Raw genomic sequence first — 18,549 nt, forward strand, 5'->3', positions numbered from 1 at the left:
AAACACATGAAATAGACTGGTTTCTGGAAATTATTATTATTATTCATAACCACCTAGTTTCTGAGGAATGTTGTTATCCTCAACAACAGTCTGAAAATTGCTATGGGTCATCCTGTCTACAAAGAAAATAACTAAAAGAGACGGGACTCATGGCAAGAAGGGAAAACCAGAAAGAACAAGTGTCTCTGCCAATAGATACAGATAACTCCCTGACAGGAGAGTACATTCTCCCTGCCCCCATTATCTTAAAGATAAGGCCACTGAGCCCCCATTATCTTAAAGATAAGGCCACTGAGCCCGCTGGTCCTAGAGAAAGAAAACCCCCTAACCTTGCAGGTGCGCTAAACAATCCTGCCTTGTAAAAAACTATGTACTCTATGAAATCTCTGTAACCTAGGAAACCTTACTAACCATCCAAGTTTTGAACTGTCCCATGACCTTGCTTTTAGGCCTAGTGAAAATAACAGGCTAGCTTTGAAACTGGCCTTGTTAGCTTTGATGTAAATCCTATAAAAGGACCCTTGAGGTCCTCATGCTATTTGCATCAAGACCACTTCTTGTGAGTGATTTGGGGTGTCGCCTTTCCTGGGTGGGAGCGTAAAGGTGTATACTCTGCAGGTCTTTCAAACACAGTACACGCCGTGGAATTCTGGAGGGGATTCTCCCGTTCTCCGCCCTTTGTTTACTGGGCAAACTGGGCAACTGACCTTCCTGGACCTCAGTTCCCCTTGCTCATAGTCACGAGAAGGCAGGCCCGAAAGAAGGCAGGCCCGCAGGTCTTCCGTTTATTCCTGTCTTACCTGAGAGCTTCGGCGGAATCCCAAAGCCTCAGGGCGGGTTTCACCTCAGTCCAGTGACCCGACCAAGCTCTGGATGACCGCGGCATCCGTGGCCCCCAAATCACTGGGAGGGGGCGCGCTTTGCTTTGTGGCCGGGGCAGCGGAGCCAGAGACGGGGCCATTTTGCTACTGTGAGTCCAGCCCGGGTCACACTACACACGCCTTTTCCACAACAATGCAGCCCTGAGCCAGCGCGGTGGGGCACACACGGTTACCATGGCGACGATGCCGCTACCCGGGGGCCAGACCAACATGTTTAAGGGGTCACTCCTTTCCTTGCCTATGCCGCTTAGCGCATGAGAAACTCCAGAATACTTTCTCAAGGCCTTCCTCGCTTCGTGAACCCTCGGGGGCCCAGCTGCTCCGCGGAGACTCGTCTGAGAGGTGACACCACCTCCGTCCTCGGTGGTAGAGGCCATAGCAGCTGCGCATGTGCGCGATGGGAGCCCGGCGCCCGCCAATCGCAGTCGCGGCGGTTGACGCGGCGTGGGCGGATCCTTGCAGAAGGCTAGCAGATAGCTCTGGACTCTGGCTTCGCAGACGCACCAGGTACATCTGGGAACAGTATGAGAAATTTCGGGCCGACCGTGGTGGATGGGAGGTGGGTAGGACACCCGGTACCACTGGAGAGGATGGTGGGCAGGCCGGGTGTTAGCGTGCTCCGCGGCGCATCTTGCCTCGGTGTTTTGACCCATCACTTGAAGGGTGTCTTCTAACCGGTACCGAATTCCCATGGTTCTGTGGCCCGTGCGCCTGCAGACACACCTGCAGAGTTAAAGTTGGCTCTTAGATCTTTCGAAACACTTTTTTTCATTGAGAATCGAGTGAAAACCAAAGATGCTTCCTTTACTTTCTTGTCGGGGTAAAGATAATGCATTTTATAGCCTGATGCGAACTAAAGCTTAGCACAGTAAGCAGTTTCCTGAGAGGGCACAGCTTGATCTGCTACCCAGGGTTATGATGAGCATAATGTGCCAACAACTTGTAAACACGAAAGGACTTCTCACAGCTGGGTTCTGTTATTATTCTTGGTTATAAGTAAGGGACTCGAGGGCTGGAGAGATGGCTCCACGTTTAAGAGTACTAGTTGCTATTGCAGAGAATTCCAATTCCCTTCCCAGCTCACAGCCGCCACTAACTCCAGTTTCAGAAATCTGAGGACCCCAGGCACGTGGTATGCAGACTTACATGCAGGCAAAACACCCATACACATCAAAACAATAACGGCAAATAAAGTAGTTGAGGCCCTTGGGGAATAAAATACTGAGATTCCACTGAGGATGAATGAGCATTGGTGTTGGTTGAAAAGCAGGAATGTCCCCCTAAATTTCTTGATCCTGAGTCCTCCCTATGAAAAAGCTTCACTAAAGAACCCTAGGATTAAAGGTGTCTAATCAAAGGCAGGTGGATCTCTGTGAGTTCGAGGCCAGCATGGTCTACAGAGTGAGTTCCAGAATAGCCAGGGCTGTTATACAAAGAAACACGTCTTTTCCTTTTCTTTTTAATTTCAACTTTATTTAGCCAGTGTGTTCAATTTTAATATTATGGTAGAAATGTCTCAAGAATGGGTGTTTGACTCAGCCTCAGTGTAAAGAAGCCCTATCTTGAAAAACAAAACAAAAGAACCACCCTAGGATCTCAGCCAGTTGATTGTAAAGTCATCCAGAGAGTCTTGCAGCAGGGTGCTGAGATGCCCTATGCTGTGATCTAGAAGGGTGTGTGTGTGTGTGTGTGTGTGTGTGTGTGTGTGTGTGTGTGTGTTAAAATTTTGTGAAGGGGACTGGTGAAAAAGCTCAGTGAATATGAGTGCTTGCTGTACAAGTATGAAGACCTGAATTCAAATCACCAACATCCCAGTAAAATGCCTGATACAGACTTTAACAGCTGTAATTCTAGCACTGTTGGAGACACAGGAAGGAGTGCTTGGACTTGCTGGCCACCAGTCTAGCTCCAGGTTCAGTGAGAGACTTTTTAAAGGGAATATGACAAAGTGATAGGGCACCAGACCTAGTGTCCTCTTCTGGACTCTGTCTCTGCACACACATAACACACAAGCATAGCATACAGCACATAAACACATAATTTAAAAAAACTACCATGAGGCCCTTGTGGTTTTAAAACTTCTCTTTATTTGTTATATTTAAATTAAAAAGATGCCAAGTGGTGGTGCACGCCTTTCAGCCCAGCACTTGGGAGGCAGACCCAGGCAGGTCTCTGGGTTCCAGGACAGCCTGGCAGTTACACAGAGAAACCCAGAAGTCGTGACTAAAGCAGCTGTAATGGTGTCATTTGTCAGCTCCACCATGTTCTGCTCTCTCCTTTTCTTGAGGCACCTTCCCTCTCATTAACAGGACATGTGACTTGACACATGGACCAAGAGATCCACACTGCTGTGAGTCTGGGAATGAAATACCCAGACTATAGCTTCTTGGCTTTAGAATGGCTGATATGTAGAAGTTAGTGTTCCTAGCACTGTTCTTACTGGCTTATGGGGAAAGAAATCTAATTTCCTTGGTCCACACTGTAATGCTGGTGAGGCCAACCTGGGCCAGGCTTGCCTAAGGTTAATATAACTGTGAAACCACACAAACTTTGGTTCAAATGCCTGTTGCCACTGAAGACCTTAGCTTTCTAGATGTCACCAACCAAATGGGGTGACTAGGAGGAGCTTGTCAAGGGGTAATTGTGAATTAAAGGAGATTATGCAAAGGCTTTAGCATAGTGCCTGGCACATAGGAGGTATCCAAAGCCTGGGAGCTCCTACCAGGACTTGTAGGACCTCAGGCCTCCCTTTGCTGTTCTGTCTAAAAGGACAACTCTTCCTAGTAGATATTGCCCGGATTGGTAATTGTCAATGGCTAAAATGTCTTTACGATTTGACAACAATGAAATAAAGTCTCTGATCTGTTTGACCCTAGGAGAAGGAAGTGCTGGTGTTTCCTCAAGTCAGGAATGCCTCTCTTTGGGAGTATATTCAGCCCAAAGAAGACCCCTCCTCGGAAGTCTGCCTCTCTCTCCAATCTGCATTCTGTGAGTGGAGATTGGGGTGTCACAAGTGGTGTCTGGGTGAAGACACAACACTGTGGGAGGGCATCAAGTTTGGATTCATGTGTGGGAATTACTATCAGAGTTTATTCAAGAACCCACCAATAGCCAGGCAGAGGTAGTGCATACTTTTTTATCCCAGCACTCAGGAGGCAGAAGCAGGTGGATCTCTGCGAGTCTGAGGCTATCCTGGTCTACAAAGGGAGTTCCAGGACAGTCAGGGCTATTATACAGACAGACCATGTCTCAAAAAAGAAAAAAGAACCCACTAAGACAGCCAAGCCTCATTCTGATTTTGGTCCCAGGTGATGATGTCCAGTCTGACTTACATTTTAGTTCCAAAATTTGTCCAAGAATTAATTTCAGTCAGGTTTAAAGATCAAATTCAAGCTGGGTATAGTGGTATACCTTTAATCTCAGTACTCAGGAGACAGAAGCAGGTGGACCTCTGTGAGTTTGAGGCCAGCCTGCCCTACATATAGAGAGGTTACCCAAAGCTACAGGGAGAGGCCCTGTTTCCAAAAACAGAGAAGAATTTCAGGGGCTTGAGAGATGGCTCAGTCATTAGGGACATTTGTTGCTCTTGTGGAGGACCTGGGTTGAGTTCCCAGAACCCACATGGCAGTTCACAACCATCTATAACTCCAGTTATAGGGGACCCAATGCCCTCTTCTGACCTACATTTACAAGGCACTGCATTTACAAGGTTCACAGACTTACATGCTTGTAGAACACTCATATACATAAAATAAAAACAAATCTTTTGTTGCTGTTTTGGGAACAGATTCTCTCTGCGTAGTCCTGGCTGTCCTGGACCTGTCTTTGTAGACCACGGTGGCCTCAGACTTAGATATGCCTGTCTCTGCCTTCTAAGTGCTGGGATTAATGGTGTACAACCCCACACCCTGCCACAAAACAAAAAAAAAAAAAAAAATTTTTAAGGGGTCAAGTTTATTTTTGAAGAAGTCACAGAAGATGCCGACTTGCCACCATTTAGTGACATTTGAGAGGATAATAACAGTTCCAAAAGAGGTGGCCCAAATACATTTGAGACTATTGCATTCCCCCATGTTGGGGAATACTATTTTAAGGTATATGACTTTTGTTTATACTGCATTTGTTTAACTCTGTGAAGCAGTGTTTCTTTGTCTGTCTAAAAGACCTGATGGTCTAATAAACAGTTGAACGGCCAGTAGTGAGGCAGAAGAAAGGATAGGCGGGACTGGCAGGCAGAGAGAATAAGTAGAAGAGAAATGAGGAAGAGAGTAACAGAACAAGGAGAGGAGGGGTCAGGCACCCAGCCATGCAGCCACCCAGCCAGCCATGGAGTAAGACTGAAAGATTTAGAAAAGAGAAAGATAAAACCCAGAGGGAAAAGGTAGATGGAATCATTTAAGTTAAAAGCTGTCTAGCAACAAGTCACATTAAGGTGGGAAGTCATAACTAAGAATAAGTCTCCATGTATGTTTATTTGGGAGCTGGGTGGTTTGACCCCCCCCCCAAAAAAGGAGAAAAGACAGCTTACTATACCACCACATTCATGTCTATCTTAATTTTGAATGATAATGCTTGCTCTTACATACCAAGAGATGACCCTGGTTTCTGTGTTCTTTTCCCACATGACAGATTGTGCAGATTAGCAAATCCTTCACGGGTCAGTGGATAAGGCAGCAAGGATAACCTCAACTCTGAAGTCTTTGAGTCCGTTGCCTCTAGTCCCCAGTTAAAGTCACAATGGCAGCCCTGCTTAGGCCAGGGCTAAACATTCTAGGATCCTAGGTTTCCATGTGGTGGGTGTTGAGCCTCCCTCCTGACATCAGCATGCAAAAGCACCTGCTGATCTTCCTGAGACAGCTCCTGTCCTGAGGACATGCTCATAAAAAAGTCTGTCTCAGAACTTCAGTCTGTGATGGTGGTGAGTGCCTTTAACCCCAGCACCAGTAGAGGCAGGTGGACCTCTGAGTTTGAGGGCAGCCTGGTCTACAGAGGGAGTTCCAAGGCAGGCAGGGCTCCACAGAGAAACCCTGTCTCAAAAACTAAAAAATTGTCTCTGAGTGTGACTCAAAGCCCATCATCCCTGCAGTTTTTTGGAGCCTCGCAGACAAATGCTGTAACAAGGAAACACAAAACAAAACATTGTGGTATACGGAGTCCAGGGAACTTAATAGCAGCTTGTTATTACAGGACAGTGGCCCAGGCCTTGAGAAAGGCACATAAGTTGCCATATGGCCTTGTCCTCTGTACACCTTTTGCTTCAGCCACCCAATTGTACAAGAGCCTCCTGTATGCATGTCACTCTGCCTGCCCAGGGTCATCTTCCCTCCTTATCCATTTCATGACAGCTAATTGAGAGCTCTGTGTATGAGGCCTTCTCTGGGGTGCTGGGTATGAAATAAGAAGAGGGGGTTGTGGCCTGTAATTCCAGATGCTTGAGGCTGAAATAGGATTACAAGATCAAGGCCTGCCTGGGCACCTCAATAAGACCCTCTCAAAATTTATAGCATTTTTTAAAGGGGTACTCAGGGAAATGGAGAGATGGCTCTGTTGAGAAAATGTGAGAACCTAAGTTCAGTCTCCAGAATCAACATTTTAAAAGCTGGGCAGGGGCTGGAGAGACAGCTCAGGGGTTAAGAGCACTTGTTGCTCTTGCTGAGGACCCAGGTCTGAGTCCCAGCACCCACTTGTTGCTTCACAGCCATCCATAACTCCAGGTCCAGGGACTTAATGCCCACTTCTGACCTCCATAGGCACCAAGCACATGGTGCACATACACACATGCTGACAAAACACAATAAAACAAATAAATGTATTTTTAGAAATATAATAAATTTTAAAATGCTGGGCATGATGTCATGTAAATGGGGTTGGGGCACAGGAAGACACCATGGGGCTGAGGACAAGAGTACCCTTGGGACTCGCCGTCTTTCAGCTTCAGAGAGAACTTCTCTCTACATAGGCGCTGAAAAAAGGCAGAGGGAGGGGGAAAGAGACTGGAGTGGAGGACAGTTATCAGAAAAATACAAAGAGGGAGGGAGAAGAGAATCAACTACACACTTTTGAAAATGCCATATGATAGCTAATACCCTGTATGCCAGTTTCTTTATTTTTGTGGGGGAGTAGAGTTGAGACAAGTTCTCTCTAGGCTGGCCTCAAACTCACAGAGGTCCATCTGCCTCTGTCTCATGAGTGCTGGGATTAAAGATACATGTCACCATGCCTGGCCTGATATTTTTTTTAAATGTGGATAGTACCTGAGAAATGACACCCAAGGTTGTGCTCTGGCCTCCACACATGTACACACGTACCTCCACATACATGGACACTCCTGTACACACACACACACACACACACACACACACACACACACAGCAAGGGATATAGCTCACTGGTAGAGTACTTGCTTAGAATATTCAAGCCCTAATAGCATAAATAAATAAATAAATAAATAAATAAATAAACAAATAAGCAAGCAGTACACAGATAACTTATGAGGAGACCAGTGTGGAAACAAAGTTGTGACTTTAAATAGATAATCAAGTCCCAATTGAGCAACAGACATTTCACTTGAAGGACTCCTTCCCTCTCTTTGTGTGTGTATGCTCTGTGTGTGTGTGTGTGGGGGGGGTGCTCTGTGTGTATATGTGTGTTTTTTCGTATGTATGCTCTCGGCGGTGTGTGTGTATGTGTATGCTCAGAATGTGTGTGTGTATGATTTGTATGTGTATGCTCTGTGTGTGTGTGTATTCTGGGTGTTGTATGTAGTTGTGTGTGTATGCTCTGGGTGTGTATACTCTGTGTGTGTGGGGTGTATGCTCTCTGTGTGTGTGGGGGGTGTATGTATTCTGGGTGTTGTTTGTGGTTGTGTATGTATGCTCTGGGTGTGTATACTCTGTGTGTGGGGGGGTGTATGTATTCTGGGTGTTGTTTGTGGTTGTGTATGTATGCTCTGGGTGTGTATACTCGGTGTGTGGGGGGGTGTATGCTCGGTATATGTGTTTTTTCGTATGTATGCTCTGGGTGCTGTGTGTGTGTGTGTGTGTGTGTGTGTGTGTGTGTGTGTACTCTGGGTGTGTGTGTATGATTTGTGTTATGTATGCTCCGGGTGTGTGTGTGTGTGTGTGCATGCGCACACTGCCTGGACCTGTTTCTTGAGCTGCTCATGTCTCCCTCACAGGGGCAGAAGCTATTCCTCCAGAAGAGCTGATCATACTCATCTCTGAATGCTCGGGAGCCAGGCCTGATTTAGGGAATATTTGACGAGTTCTGTCAATGAATACAGAAATTAGACAGTCATACATTAAACAAGCCCTAGCAGGAACTGCATGCTTCTTCATAACTAAGTTTCCTTATTATAAACACACAGTGATAGGGGAAAATGAATTAAAACCAAGTATCATTACACATATAAAAATGTACAGTGGCGAGCTAAGCTGTGGTGGTGCACATCTTTAATCCCAGCACCTGGGAGGCAAAGGTAAGAGGATCTCTGTGAGTTCAAGGCCAGCTTGGTCTATAGTGTGAAGTCCAGAACAGGCTTCAAGGCTACAAATAAACCCTGTCTGGAAAAACCAAAACAACTCAAAAAAACTGTACAATGGATTCTTTGAACTGTAAAGTAGATATGAAAATTTGAATTTACAAATTACAGCCCAAGCCGGGTGTTAATGGTACATGCCTTTAATCCCAGCACTCAGGAGGCAGAGGCAGGCAGATCTCTGTGAGTTCGAGACCAGCCTGGTCTATAAGAGCTAGTTCCAGGACAGCCTCCAAAGCCACAGAGAACCCCTGTCTCAAAAAAAAAAAAAAAAAAAAAAAATAAAATAAAATAAAATAAAATAAAATAAAATAAAAAACAAATTACAGCCTATATAGCCTTTCTGGAACATCCAAAGCGTAAAACAACATTTCTTCCCTCTTATAGTTTAAATCAGGTGGGTGGGTCCAGTGCTCATCACAAAAGCCAGAAGGGGACATTAACCACTCTCTGCCTTATTCCCTTGAGGCAGTCTCATTCTGAACCTGGAACTTGCCATTTTTCACATAGGCTAGTGATGAGCAAACCCCACTAAGCCTCCTGTCTCCCATCTACTGCCACAGGGACACACAGCACTGGAACTTATAGACACATGTGGGCACACCTGGCTTTTTATGTGTGTACTGGGAACTCAAACTAGGTCAGTTGTTTGCACAGCAAGCACTCTTACCCACCGGGCAATTTTCCTAGCCTCTACTTTAAATGTTTGCTATATACAATTTGATAGTCTAGCCTTTTAAAGTATTTCAGATATTGACAGGTGTGGCAGTATACTCCAATCTCAGTAATCTTGAGGCAGAAGCAGGTGAATCTCTTTGAGTTTGAGGCCAGCCTGGTCTACATAGTACCAGGACAGCCAGGGCTATATAGTGAAACCCTATCTCAAAACAGGATAGACATGTTTTGTTGGGTTTAGAACTAGTGGGGGAAGCTGGGATGTGAGCTCTTGTTCTGTGGCTTTCTGAGCCATCCTAGTGTCTTATCACAGTTAGATCGGTCAACGCGGGAATTGGAGCTGGGCCTTGACTATGGAACTCCTACCATGAACCTGGCAGGGCAAAACCTGAAGTTTGAAAATGGCCAGTGGGTAGCAGGTGAGTGGACCTTCCTGCTGCTCTGTCTATCAGGATGGTGGAAGGAATCCCCTTTCCATTCCTGCTCTGTACTTCCTCTAGACACAGTGATTAGTGGGGGCGTGGATCGGAGGGAGACTCAGCGCCTGCGCAAACGGAACCAGCAGTTGGAAGAAGAGAACAATCTCTTGCGGCTCAAAGTGGACATCCTACTGGACATGGTGAGGAAGGCAACCCAGCCTAGGTTTCCCCTTCAAGGAATCCCTCCCTTGAGTCAAACAACCCAACTGATTTTCCCAGGACTCATTTGCCAAATACATTTCCTGTGTATCCAAACACAAATATAAATGCCAACCTTGTCACCAAAGGCTGGAGCAGGGATGTGTAACAATACCCACAGTCCCTGAGCCTGTGGAAGGCTGTCCTTCCGTCTAAGCAGAGGCTGGCATTGGCACTGAAGAAGATGTCTCTACAGTGGAGAGATCTCCAGTGAAGCAGTGTGTGAGCTGAACGCCCCAGGATAGTGGCAGGGATGGAGGTTAGGATGAAGGCATCTCCGGTGGGGGGTGGGTATCTGCTCAAACTGTATCAGTGTCCAGTGCAGACCTGCTGAGTGCACATACCCAGTCAGTGTCAGTCTCTGTGTCTTCTGGGCCTGGAGGTGCACGTGCATGGCATGATGGAGCCAACTCAAAGTGTCTTTGCCCCACTGCCTAATTGCTGTTTGACTTCATCTCCAGCAAGACAGCTGGCATCAGAGTGGCACTTACTCCGTGGAGCTAATACAAGCCACACACTTACTCTGGAGTAGAGACTGCCCGCCCGACCTCTGTCCTCATTTCAATGTCAGCTTCCATCTGCTGTAAAGCTTGTTCAATGATCCTCAGGGGCAAGGAACATTTTTAGAGCATCCCATTCCCCTGTTTTTTTTTTTTGTTTTGTTTTTGTTTTGTTTGTTTGTTTTGTTTTGTTTACGGCACTGTTCCCTAAGTGCCATTATATGTGCTATACAACTCAAAGTGACTTATAATCCCCTACCTGTAGAGTGCTGGTATCTGTCCTTTTCATCCTTCACGCACAGCATGGCAGACAGTTGTAAATGATGAAAATGCTAAGGGCTGGGATTATGAGTAATTCTTTTGACTGCCAAGGCTTGCCTGTTGAAGAGGCCAGCTGGGTGAGGAATGGCAGGCCTTTCCTTGGGGCAGAGTGGCTGTGCAAGCCTGGACATAGCTGCCTTTTGTAACAATCTGATGCTTACCTTCCAGCTTTCAGAGACCACTGCTGAGTCCCACTTAAAGGACAAAGAACTGGATGAACTGAAGATCATCAGCCGCAGGAGGAAGTGAAGCACCTGTGCACACTCCCTAGGTTATCAGAAAGGCCCACTGTCGGGAGGAGGAGGTGGCAGAGCCCTTTGGTGTTTAGTCAAATAGACTTGCCCTAGGAGAGAGCATTAACAGATCCTAGCTCCCTTGGACTTGGGGATAGGGAAGATGAAAGAAACCAAGGTTCCAAGCCAGGGCCTTAGCTTACGAGGCACCACAGACACATCACCCAGGGTGTCAGTCTAAAACAAACCCCAGGAAGGTCTAGAAAACAGCCTTTGGTTGCTGTCTGCAGGTGACAGCATACAACTATCCATGTCTCAGAGTCACCATGTTCAGACAGTTGACAGTCCACCTCTTAACACTAGTGTCTGGGGTTTGGCGCTAGTTCCAGAGAACACTTCATGTGAGGGTGCACAGTAAGTGACTCTGGGCTCTCTGCCCCCAATGAAGAACCCTCATCCCCAAGTCCACAGCCTCTTCCGACATCAGCTTCCCAGCAGCAAGTTCCCGACTTCCATAGCACGTTGTAATTTACTTGGCTTTCCTGTTTTGATTATTTTTATTTTTTATTAAATGGTGTTTAATAATCTCTGTGTAGCAAAATAGGTAAATGAAAACAAAAAACAAAAAACAAACAAACAAAAAAAAAAACTAGTGTGGGCTCCCCAAGGTAAGCAGAGCCTGGTTTCTAAGTTTTTGTATATGAGTTGTGTACTCCACCAAAAGAATTTTCAGCTCCCAATCATGACACAGACTTATTAATTTAGGCTAGCTCTTTGTTGTTGTTGTTGTTGTTGTTATTTCAAGACAGGGCCTCTGTGGCTTTGGAGACTGTCCTGGAACTAGCTCTTGTAGATCAGGCTGGTCTCACAGAGATCTGCTGCCTCTGCCTCCTGAGTGCTGGGATTAAAAGCATGTGCCACCAATGCCCAGCTTAGGCTAGTTCTTTTAACTTAAATTAACCTGATTCTCTTTATCTACCTTTTTGCCTTGGGGCTTATTACTTTTTTACGTTGTATGTCTTACTCTCACTGCTTCTCTGTGTCTGGCTGGCTTCTGTCTGCCTAGCTTCTTGCCCCTGGCATGTCCCTTGTTCTCTCCCCTTTCTATCTTGAGCCTTGATTTCTTCTCTTATTTGTTCTCTCTGCCCACCAGCCCTACCTATCCTTTCTCCTGCCTAGCTATTAGCCATTCAGCTTTTTATTTAGACCAATCAGTTGCAGGCAGGCAAGGTGAAACAAATGTTTATATAAATAAACAAACATTTACATAATTGAATACAGCATAAACAAAAGTAACATACCTTTACACAGATGAAGTAATATTCCACAGATGTAATTACACCTTTGCCTAGTTAAAATACTTTTCCACAACAGAGTACACTTAGATGGCTCAATGATGTGACTCCCCTTGCCACCACCAGGGTCTCAGAGCCTGTGCAGTGAAGGATTTTGAGCAGAAGGCTGCCATCGCCCCGTTTGTGTGGGAATAACAGGATGAAGGGACTAGGCTGTTCCCACACACAGTGAGGTGAAGAAAGAAGAGCTGAAGTCAGTGTACATGGGACTTGCATGTGGGACTCACCAGGCTTTTTTGACAGTTGTGGCTGTGGAAAGGGACCAAGGATAACCCTTGTTAACAAAAATGTCTAGAAACAAAACAGTCTTCACATCAAGTCCTATTTCCCTTAGGAAAACTATTCATCCCCACCTCCTGCCCAGAGTCATGTCATTTTTGGTTTTGAGATGGAATCTCTTTAGTAATCCTGGCTGTCCTAGAGCTCCATATATAGACCAGACTAACACCCCAACTTATAGAGATCCACCTACCTCTTACCTCCTGAGTACTAAAGCCACCATTATTTGTTTATTTATTTATTTTTTCGAGGCAGGGTTTCTCTGTATTGCTTTGGAGCCTGTCGTGGAACTCGCTCTGTAGACCAGGCTGACCTCGAACTCACAAAGATCTGCCTGCCTCTGGCTCCTGCGTGCTGGGATTAAAGACATGCGACACCAATGCCCAGTGCATGTCATTTTTTAACATAATATTTTTATTGATTCTTTGGGAATTTCATATCATACACCCCAATCCCAGTCCTTTTCCAGTCCCTCCATATTCACCCCTCATCCCTGCAGCATCCCCTCGAAAAGAAATTTTAAAAATATATTAGTTCAAAACAAAACAACCACTTGGCTCCTCCATTTTCCTGCCTCTCCATCACCTCTTCATTCCTCTTAGTGGCACTGGGAACTGCAGTGTGTCACACAGTATGCCCTTTTGTCCATTCAGCTTTACTTGCAAATGTTCATTGACTGCAATGATCCATTGTCTGGGTTGAGGCCTCTGTCTTTTGCTGCACCATCAGTACTGGACCCTCATGGAGACTTCTCCCTGATATCCTTCTGTTGCCCCATATCATGGAGGTCCTTTGGCTGTAGTTCCATAGGACTGGTCCCTTCAGTCACTCCAGAAGGCCATAGATAAGGCAGAGGTTGGGGTAGGGCAACTAAAGGTCTGGTTGCGGGTATAGGTGGTAACTGAGTTGGGTGGGAGGGATGGCCCGTGATGGGTGGGACTAGCTCTTTTGCTGCAATGCCATCGAGGGGCAGGGCCAGCAAAGGTTGGTACCTGTTCAGCTTGGCCCTCAGATTTCAGCACACATGGTTCCTGTGGCCCCCTGTGATATTATGGGCCATGGGATCAACACTCCTGCCAGTGGACCCAGACATGGCCTCCAGCAACTCTGGCCCAGATGTCACCACGGCCCCAGGTGGTAGCACAGATAAGTATGGCCCTGGCAGCGGCATGGCCCTAAGATACCAACATGATCTCAGGTGGCTGGCAAGACCCCAGGTATCCACACAGCAGTCAGTGGTAACAGAAGCGATGGACATCAACTCAAACCCTGGCTGCCGCAGGGTCATGAACCCAGACATGGTCCTCAGCAGAATCCTGGGCCAGATGTCACCACAGCCCTAGGCAGCACAGGTTGGCATGGCCCTGGTGGTGTTATGATCCACAGATAGCAACATGGTCACAGGATATGGCCCAGACCTTGGGCATCTCTGTGGCTTCTGGTGGCAACACAGGCCACAGACATCAACACAGACCCCAGCTGCAGTAGGACCATGGACTCAGCCTGCCTGGCACAGCCCCAGGTTGCAACACAGGCAACCTCAAACCAACATAGCTCCAGCAGCAGTGTGACCCTCAGACACCAACATGGTCCCTAGGGCTACACAGAGACACCCTGTCTTGAAAAACAAACAAAAATTATCCTTTTTTTTGGGTAGAAATATCCTTCAGGTTCTGGCTAAAATTCTCCCTCAAAGCCCTTTCTTAGTCAAACTAGAACCTGAGTGGTGCTGGCCCCTTGACATTATTTCTTATAATCATGGCAACAGTTTTGTGAGGTTTTGTGCTGAGTTGGATTAGGGAAGGATTGTCACTGAAGAGCTGAAATAGTTCCATGGGGCATGAGATAGTATAAGAGGCAATAATCAGAGGAAGTCTGCACTTGGGTTTGCTGGTATAGGCGGTCTTTGATAGCTGCTGTTAAACTTCCCTAAGAGACCCATGTGGCCCCACACCTCAAGAAAGAGCTTCTCACTTCCAGCTTCAGATTATGTCAGGACACAGACAGGGATGGCAGTTACTGTAGTCTTGAGGGAAGAGGCAGGGGAACAGCTGGGAGCTGAGAGTTCTAGAACACCCTCCTCCTATCCAGGTGGAACATAGTCACTCACTGGGACTCTTACAGGTCCTTTTGTCTGGGTGACCTCTGACATGTATTCCACTTACCATGTGTGGCCTTTGCTGCTGAGCCTTTGGTCCTGGAAGCCTGAAGTACTTGCTTGTCACACTCCTCAACTTTGTCATCTGCTCCTAGCTTCTCTGGATCATCATGTGCCCCACCCCTCCCCCAGTCATCTGAAAGTGACATTGCATGATCCCACTGTTTCTCATGGATTGGCAATTTTACTAATATTGAAAACCCTTGTCAAAAAAACCAAACCAAACAAAAACAAACAAAAAAAACCACTGCTGGATGTTGGTGGCATAAGCCTTTAATCCCAGTACTAGTGAGGCAGAGGCAGGAGTTGGAGGCCAGCCTGATCTACAGAGTGAGTTTTAGGACAGCCAGGGCTACACAGAGAAACCCTGCCTCAAAACAAAAACCCTTTACTATTAAATATATCTTAGGTTTTTATTGCTATGAAGAGACACTATGACCACAGCAACGCAAAGAAGACATTTAATTGAGGGTGGCTTGCTTATTCAGAAGTTCAGTTCATCATCGTGAAGGGGAGCATGGTGGCATGTAGGCAGACATGGTGCTGGGACTGAGAGTCCTACATCTTGACTCAGAGGCAACAGTCACACTGAGGGACGCTTGAGCAAAAGAGACCTCAAAACCTGCTTTCAAAATGGCACACTTCCTCCAACAAGGCCACAACTCCAAACAGTGCCACTCCCTTTGCATGCATTGCTGGATATGATGTTGCATGTGTTTAGTCTAAGCATCTTGGAGGGAGAAGCAGGTGGATTTCTGTGATTTGGAGGTCTACTTAGAGAGTTCCAGGAAAGCCAGGGCTACACAGACAGACCTTTTCTCAAAATAAGTAAATGCATAATAATCATAATAATAATGGGAAGATGCTTGCTGCTAAGCCTAAATTTGATTCCCCAGGACCCACATGCTCCAGGGATCAAAGGCCTCTGGCCTCCAAGGATACCTACACTTGTCCACATACACATAATTTAAAATAATTTTAAAGCATTCATTGTTATGTAAGTGGTATGTACCACTTGTAATAATCCCTACACTTGTGAGGCTGAGGTAAGAGAAGTCTGGGGTCAGCCTAGGCTACCAAAACAAGGAAAGCAGGGTGTGGCAACACACACCTTTAATCCCTTGGAATGTAGAGGTGGTCAGAGTTTGAAGCCAGTCTGGGCTACATAGTGAAAACTGTCTATTAGAGAAGTATTCTCACCCAGTGGTGGTGGCTCTGGTCTTTAAACTCAGCACTCAGGAGGCAGAGGCAGGTAGATAATGAGTTCGAGACCAATCTAGTCTACAGAGCTAGTACCAGGACAGTCAGGGCTGTACACAGAAATCCTGTCTCTAAAAGCCAAAAAGAATTTTTTTTTCTTTTAAATATTCAGGTATCCGGGGCCCAGCCCAAGCCCAACTGCACACAATAGCTGAGAAGCACCTGCATCTCTCCTTGAATACGCTCGGAGCTCTTCCTGTAGGCTGGGTTTAAGTGGCTGGAAACACCCAGGGGTCGGGCAAGAGATCTGCTGCTTTTCTCTCTCCCCTCTTCCTCCCCTCCCCTCCTCACTTCCTCCCTCCTTCCAGCCAGCCCGCTTCCGGAAGGCGCTCCGTTCAGCGGCGGGCTGCTCTCGCCGGATCTCTTCCGCTCCCTTCCGCTTCCGGTGTCCTACAGTCATGGCCGCCGCCGTCGCTGCAGCAGGTGCTGGGGAGCCTCTGTCCCCGGACGAATTGCTCCCGAAAGCCGAGGCGGAGAAGACCGAAGAGGAGCTGGAAGAGGACGATGACGACGAGGTACCGGGGTCTGCGGGGAGCGGGACGGGAGCAGACCGTCGAGGCGTGAGCGCCACGAGCCGGGAGGGCGTCTGCTCCGCGCGGCAGGGAAGGGCTGGGCCCAGGGCTCGGCGGCTCCGGTGCTGCTGCCGCTTCGCCAATGACCCGCACCTGCTCCACCACAGCTAGATGAGACTCTGTCGGAGAGGCTGTGGGGTCTGACGGAGATGTTTCCGGAGAGGGTCCGGTCTGCCGCCGGAGCCACCTTTGATCTCTCGCTCTTCGTGGCTCAGAAGATGTATAGGTAAGGGATGAATGTAGAGATACCGAGATTATGCATGGTAAGGACTGGTGCTGTCAAAAGACACCGGACGTCAGAAGCCACCGACGGGAGCTTGAGTGACCTTGGATTCATTGTCATACCCCGAATGTGGTTGGTCTTCTGCAGAATGGAGTTCTTATGTGGCAGGGTTGTGGCAATTTTCATGTTTTCTAAGGTTTCTATACGCGAGCCTTATCCTTATAATCACTAGGTAATCACTGTAATCACTAGGTAATCAATCACTGCTCCTATTGCCTCTGTTAGGAGTGTGGTGCAAGGAATGGGTAGGGTATACTTTGAGAAACATCGAGGGAGGCATACTGGAAGTTCTGTCACCGGTTTGGAAGTGGCTAGGTTGTCTTGCTCTTCTTTGTACACACTCTTCCTCTGCAGATTTTCCAGGGCAGCTTTGTGGATTGGGACCACTTCCTTTATGATCCTGGTACTTCCAGTTGTCTTTGAGACGGAAAAGTTGCAAATGGAGCAACAACAGCAAATGCAGCAGCGGCAGGTAAGCACATGCTCTGCGCTTTGTGCCAGCGGTGGAGGCCCAAGGAGTAGATTGGCACTAAACCCCGAGTGGGAGGAGTTCACTGTACTTTTAGGTGCCTGACTGCTCAGTGGTGTAGAATGTCTACCTTGTATGTGTGACAGATGAGACCTCTGAAACTATAGTGTCTTAACACTCTTCTTTTTCCTTTTCCAGATACTCTTGGGGCCTAACACAGGCCTGTCAGGAGGAATGCCAGGGGCTCTACCTCCACTTCCTGGAAAGATCTAGATTGTTTCTCTGGTATTTGTCCTGTTGGGAGAACTTTGAAATTAAGTTGTTTGAACTGCTGATTGTTTGGATTTTTATTCTTTTTATTTTAAACTTTGGCACATCCATCTATTTAAATCTGGTGGGAACTATTTCCGTTTCTCATGGAGAGACTCCATTTGCACCTATGCCCTTCATAATGTTCTCACTTACTTCCTGTTCTCAATCTGATGCTAGAGTACAGCCATGTGGAAGGCTATTCCACACTATCCCTTTAGCAAATTGTTCCTATCAAAGTTCTCACATGCCCCTTGTGAGGAAGAAGTAAGCATCCCTGGCCATTAAAGACTTTTTTTTTTAAAGAATGAAAATGTCTGGGACATGTAAACAATATGGAACTGACAAAATCCATTACAGCTGCGATTGCAGGAATCCCAGTATGTTGGAGAGAAGGGAGGCTGGCTGTACCTTTAGCCAGATGGGGACTGTGGACAGAGCAAGCACTCATTTCCTCTGCTCATCTGGCTGTTAGACCTGTGTGTTGTGTAAAGAAGTCAGTGCTCACTTTTTGTATTTAAATATTAAAAGAACTCCAACTTAAAGTGTCATTGTTTGTGATAAGTATTTTAAACTAGGCCATTTAAAAAAGCCAGAGACACTGCAGACCTCTATTTCAACCATAAACTAAAGTGAAGTTTTCAAGAAGGAAAAGGATCATTCATTTTTGAGCATAGTATTGATTATTGCTCAGAATCTAAGAATCATTTCAGTTTCTCCCATGGAAAATGAAGCACAAGTTCTACGCAATATTTATAAACCATTTAAAATGTGTACTGCCTTTTAGTCTTGTGAGGGGAAGTTTGTACATAGTTTGTTGTCTAATTCTTGTTTTTCTTGGGCATAGGATGTGGCCATAGCCCAGGCTAGCCTTCAACTCAGTCATCCTGGGTGCTGAGGGATTATGGGGATGCATACCTGGTAAGACTGGGTTTTTTTTAAGTTTTTGAGACAGTCTTTCCTGGAGCTCACAGATATCTGCCTGCCTCTGCCCCTGGAATGCTGGGTTTAAAGGTGTGCGCCACCACTGCCCCACCAAA

At 46.6% G+C, this 18,549-nt stretch overlaps 3 protein-coding genes across 3 annotated transcripts in view; 2 read left to right on the forward strand and 1 right to left on the reverse strand.

Annotated features, from left to right (window-relative positions):
* Positions 1–854, reverse strand: part of Fam227a (family with sequence similarity 227 member A) — a 51,506-nt gene extending 50,652 nt beyond the window's left edge. The window contains exon 1 of the mRNA XM_051189402.1: positions 801–854. The gene's annotated coding sequence lies outside the window, so the exon portion shown is untranslated. The remainder of the gene's footprint in view (positions 1–800) is intronic.
* Positions 855–1,286: 432 nt separating this feature from the next.
* On the forward strand, positions 1,287–10,881 carry Cby1 (chibby family member 1, beta catenin antagonist). Its single transcript, XM_051189400.1, has 5 exons — positions 1,287–1,388; positions 3,758–3,869; positions 9,407–9,512; positions 9,594–9,712; positions 10,760–10,881. The coding sequence occupies exons 2-5, from the start codon at positions 3,792–3,794 to the stop codon at positions 10,838–10,840; spliced, it is 384 nt and encodes a 127-aa protein (XP_051045357.1). The 5' UTR covers positions 1,287–1,388; positions 3,758–3,791; the 3' UTR covers positions 10,841–10,881.
* A 5,349-nt stretch (positions 10,882–16,230) lies between these two features.
* Tomm22 (translocase of outer mitochondrial membrane 22) lies at positions 16,231–18,054 on the forward strand. Its single transcript, XM_051189398.1, has 4 exons — positions 16,231–16,391; positions 16,556–16,674; positions 17,086–17,203; positions 17,399–18,054. Exons 1-4 carry the CDS (start codon positions 16,275–16,277, stop codon positions 17,471–17,473), a joined length of 429 nt encoding a protein of 142 aa, XP_051045355.1. The 5' UTR covers positions 16,231–16,274; the 3' UTR covers positions 17,474–18,054.
* The last annotated feature ends 495 nt before the right edge of the window (positions 18,055–18,549 follow it).

This window comes from Phodopus roborovskii, unplaced genomic scaffold (assembly GCF_943737965.1).
Source record: "Phodopus roborovskii unplaced genomic scaffold, PHOROB, whole genome shotgun sequence".
NCBI classification, from domain to species: domain Eukaryota; kingdom Metazoa; phylum Chordata; class Mammalia; order Rodentia; family Cricetidae; genus Phodopus; species Phodopus roborovskii.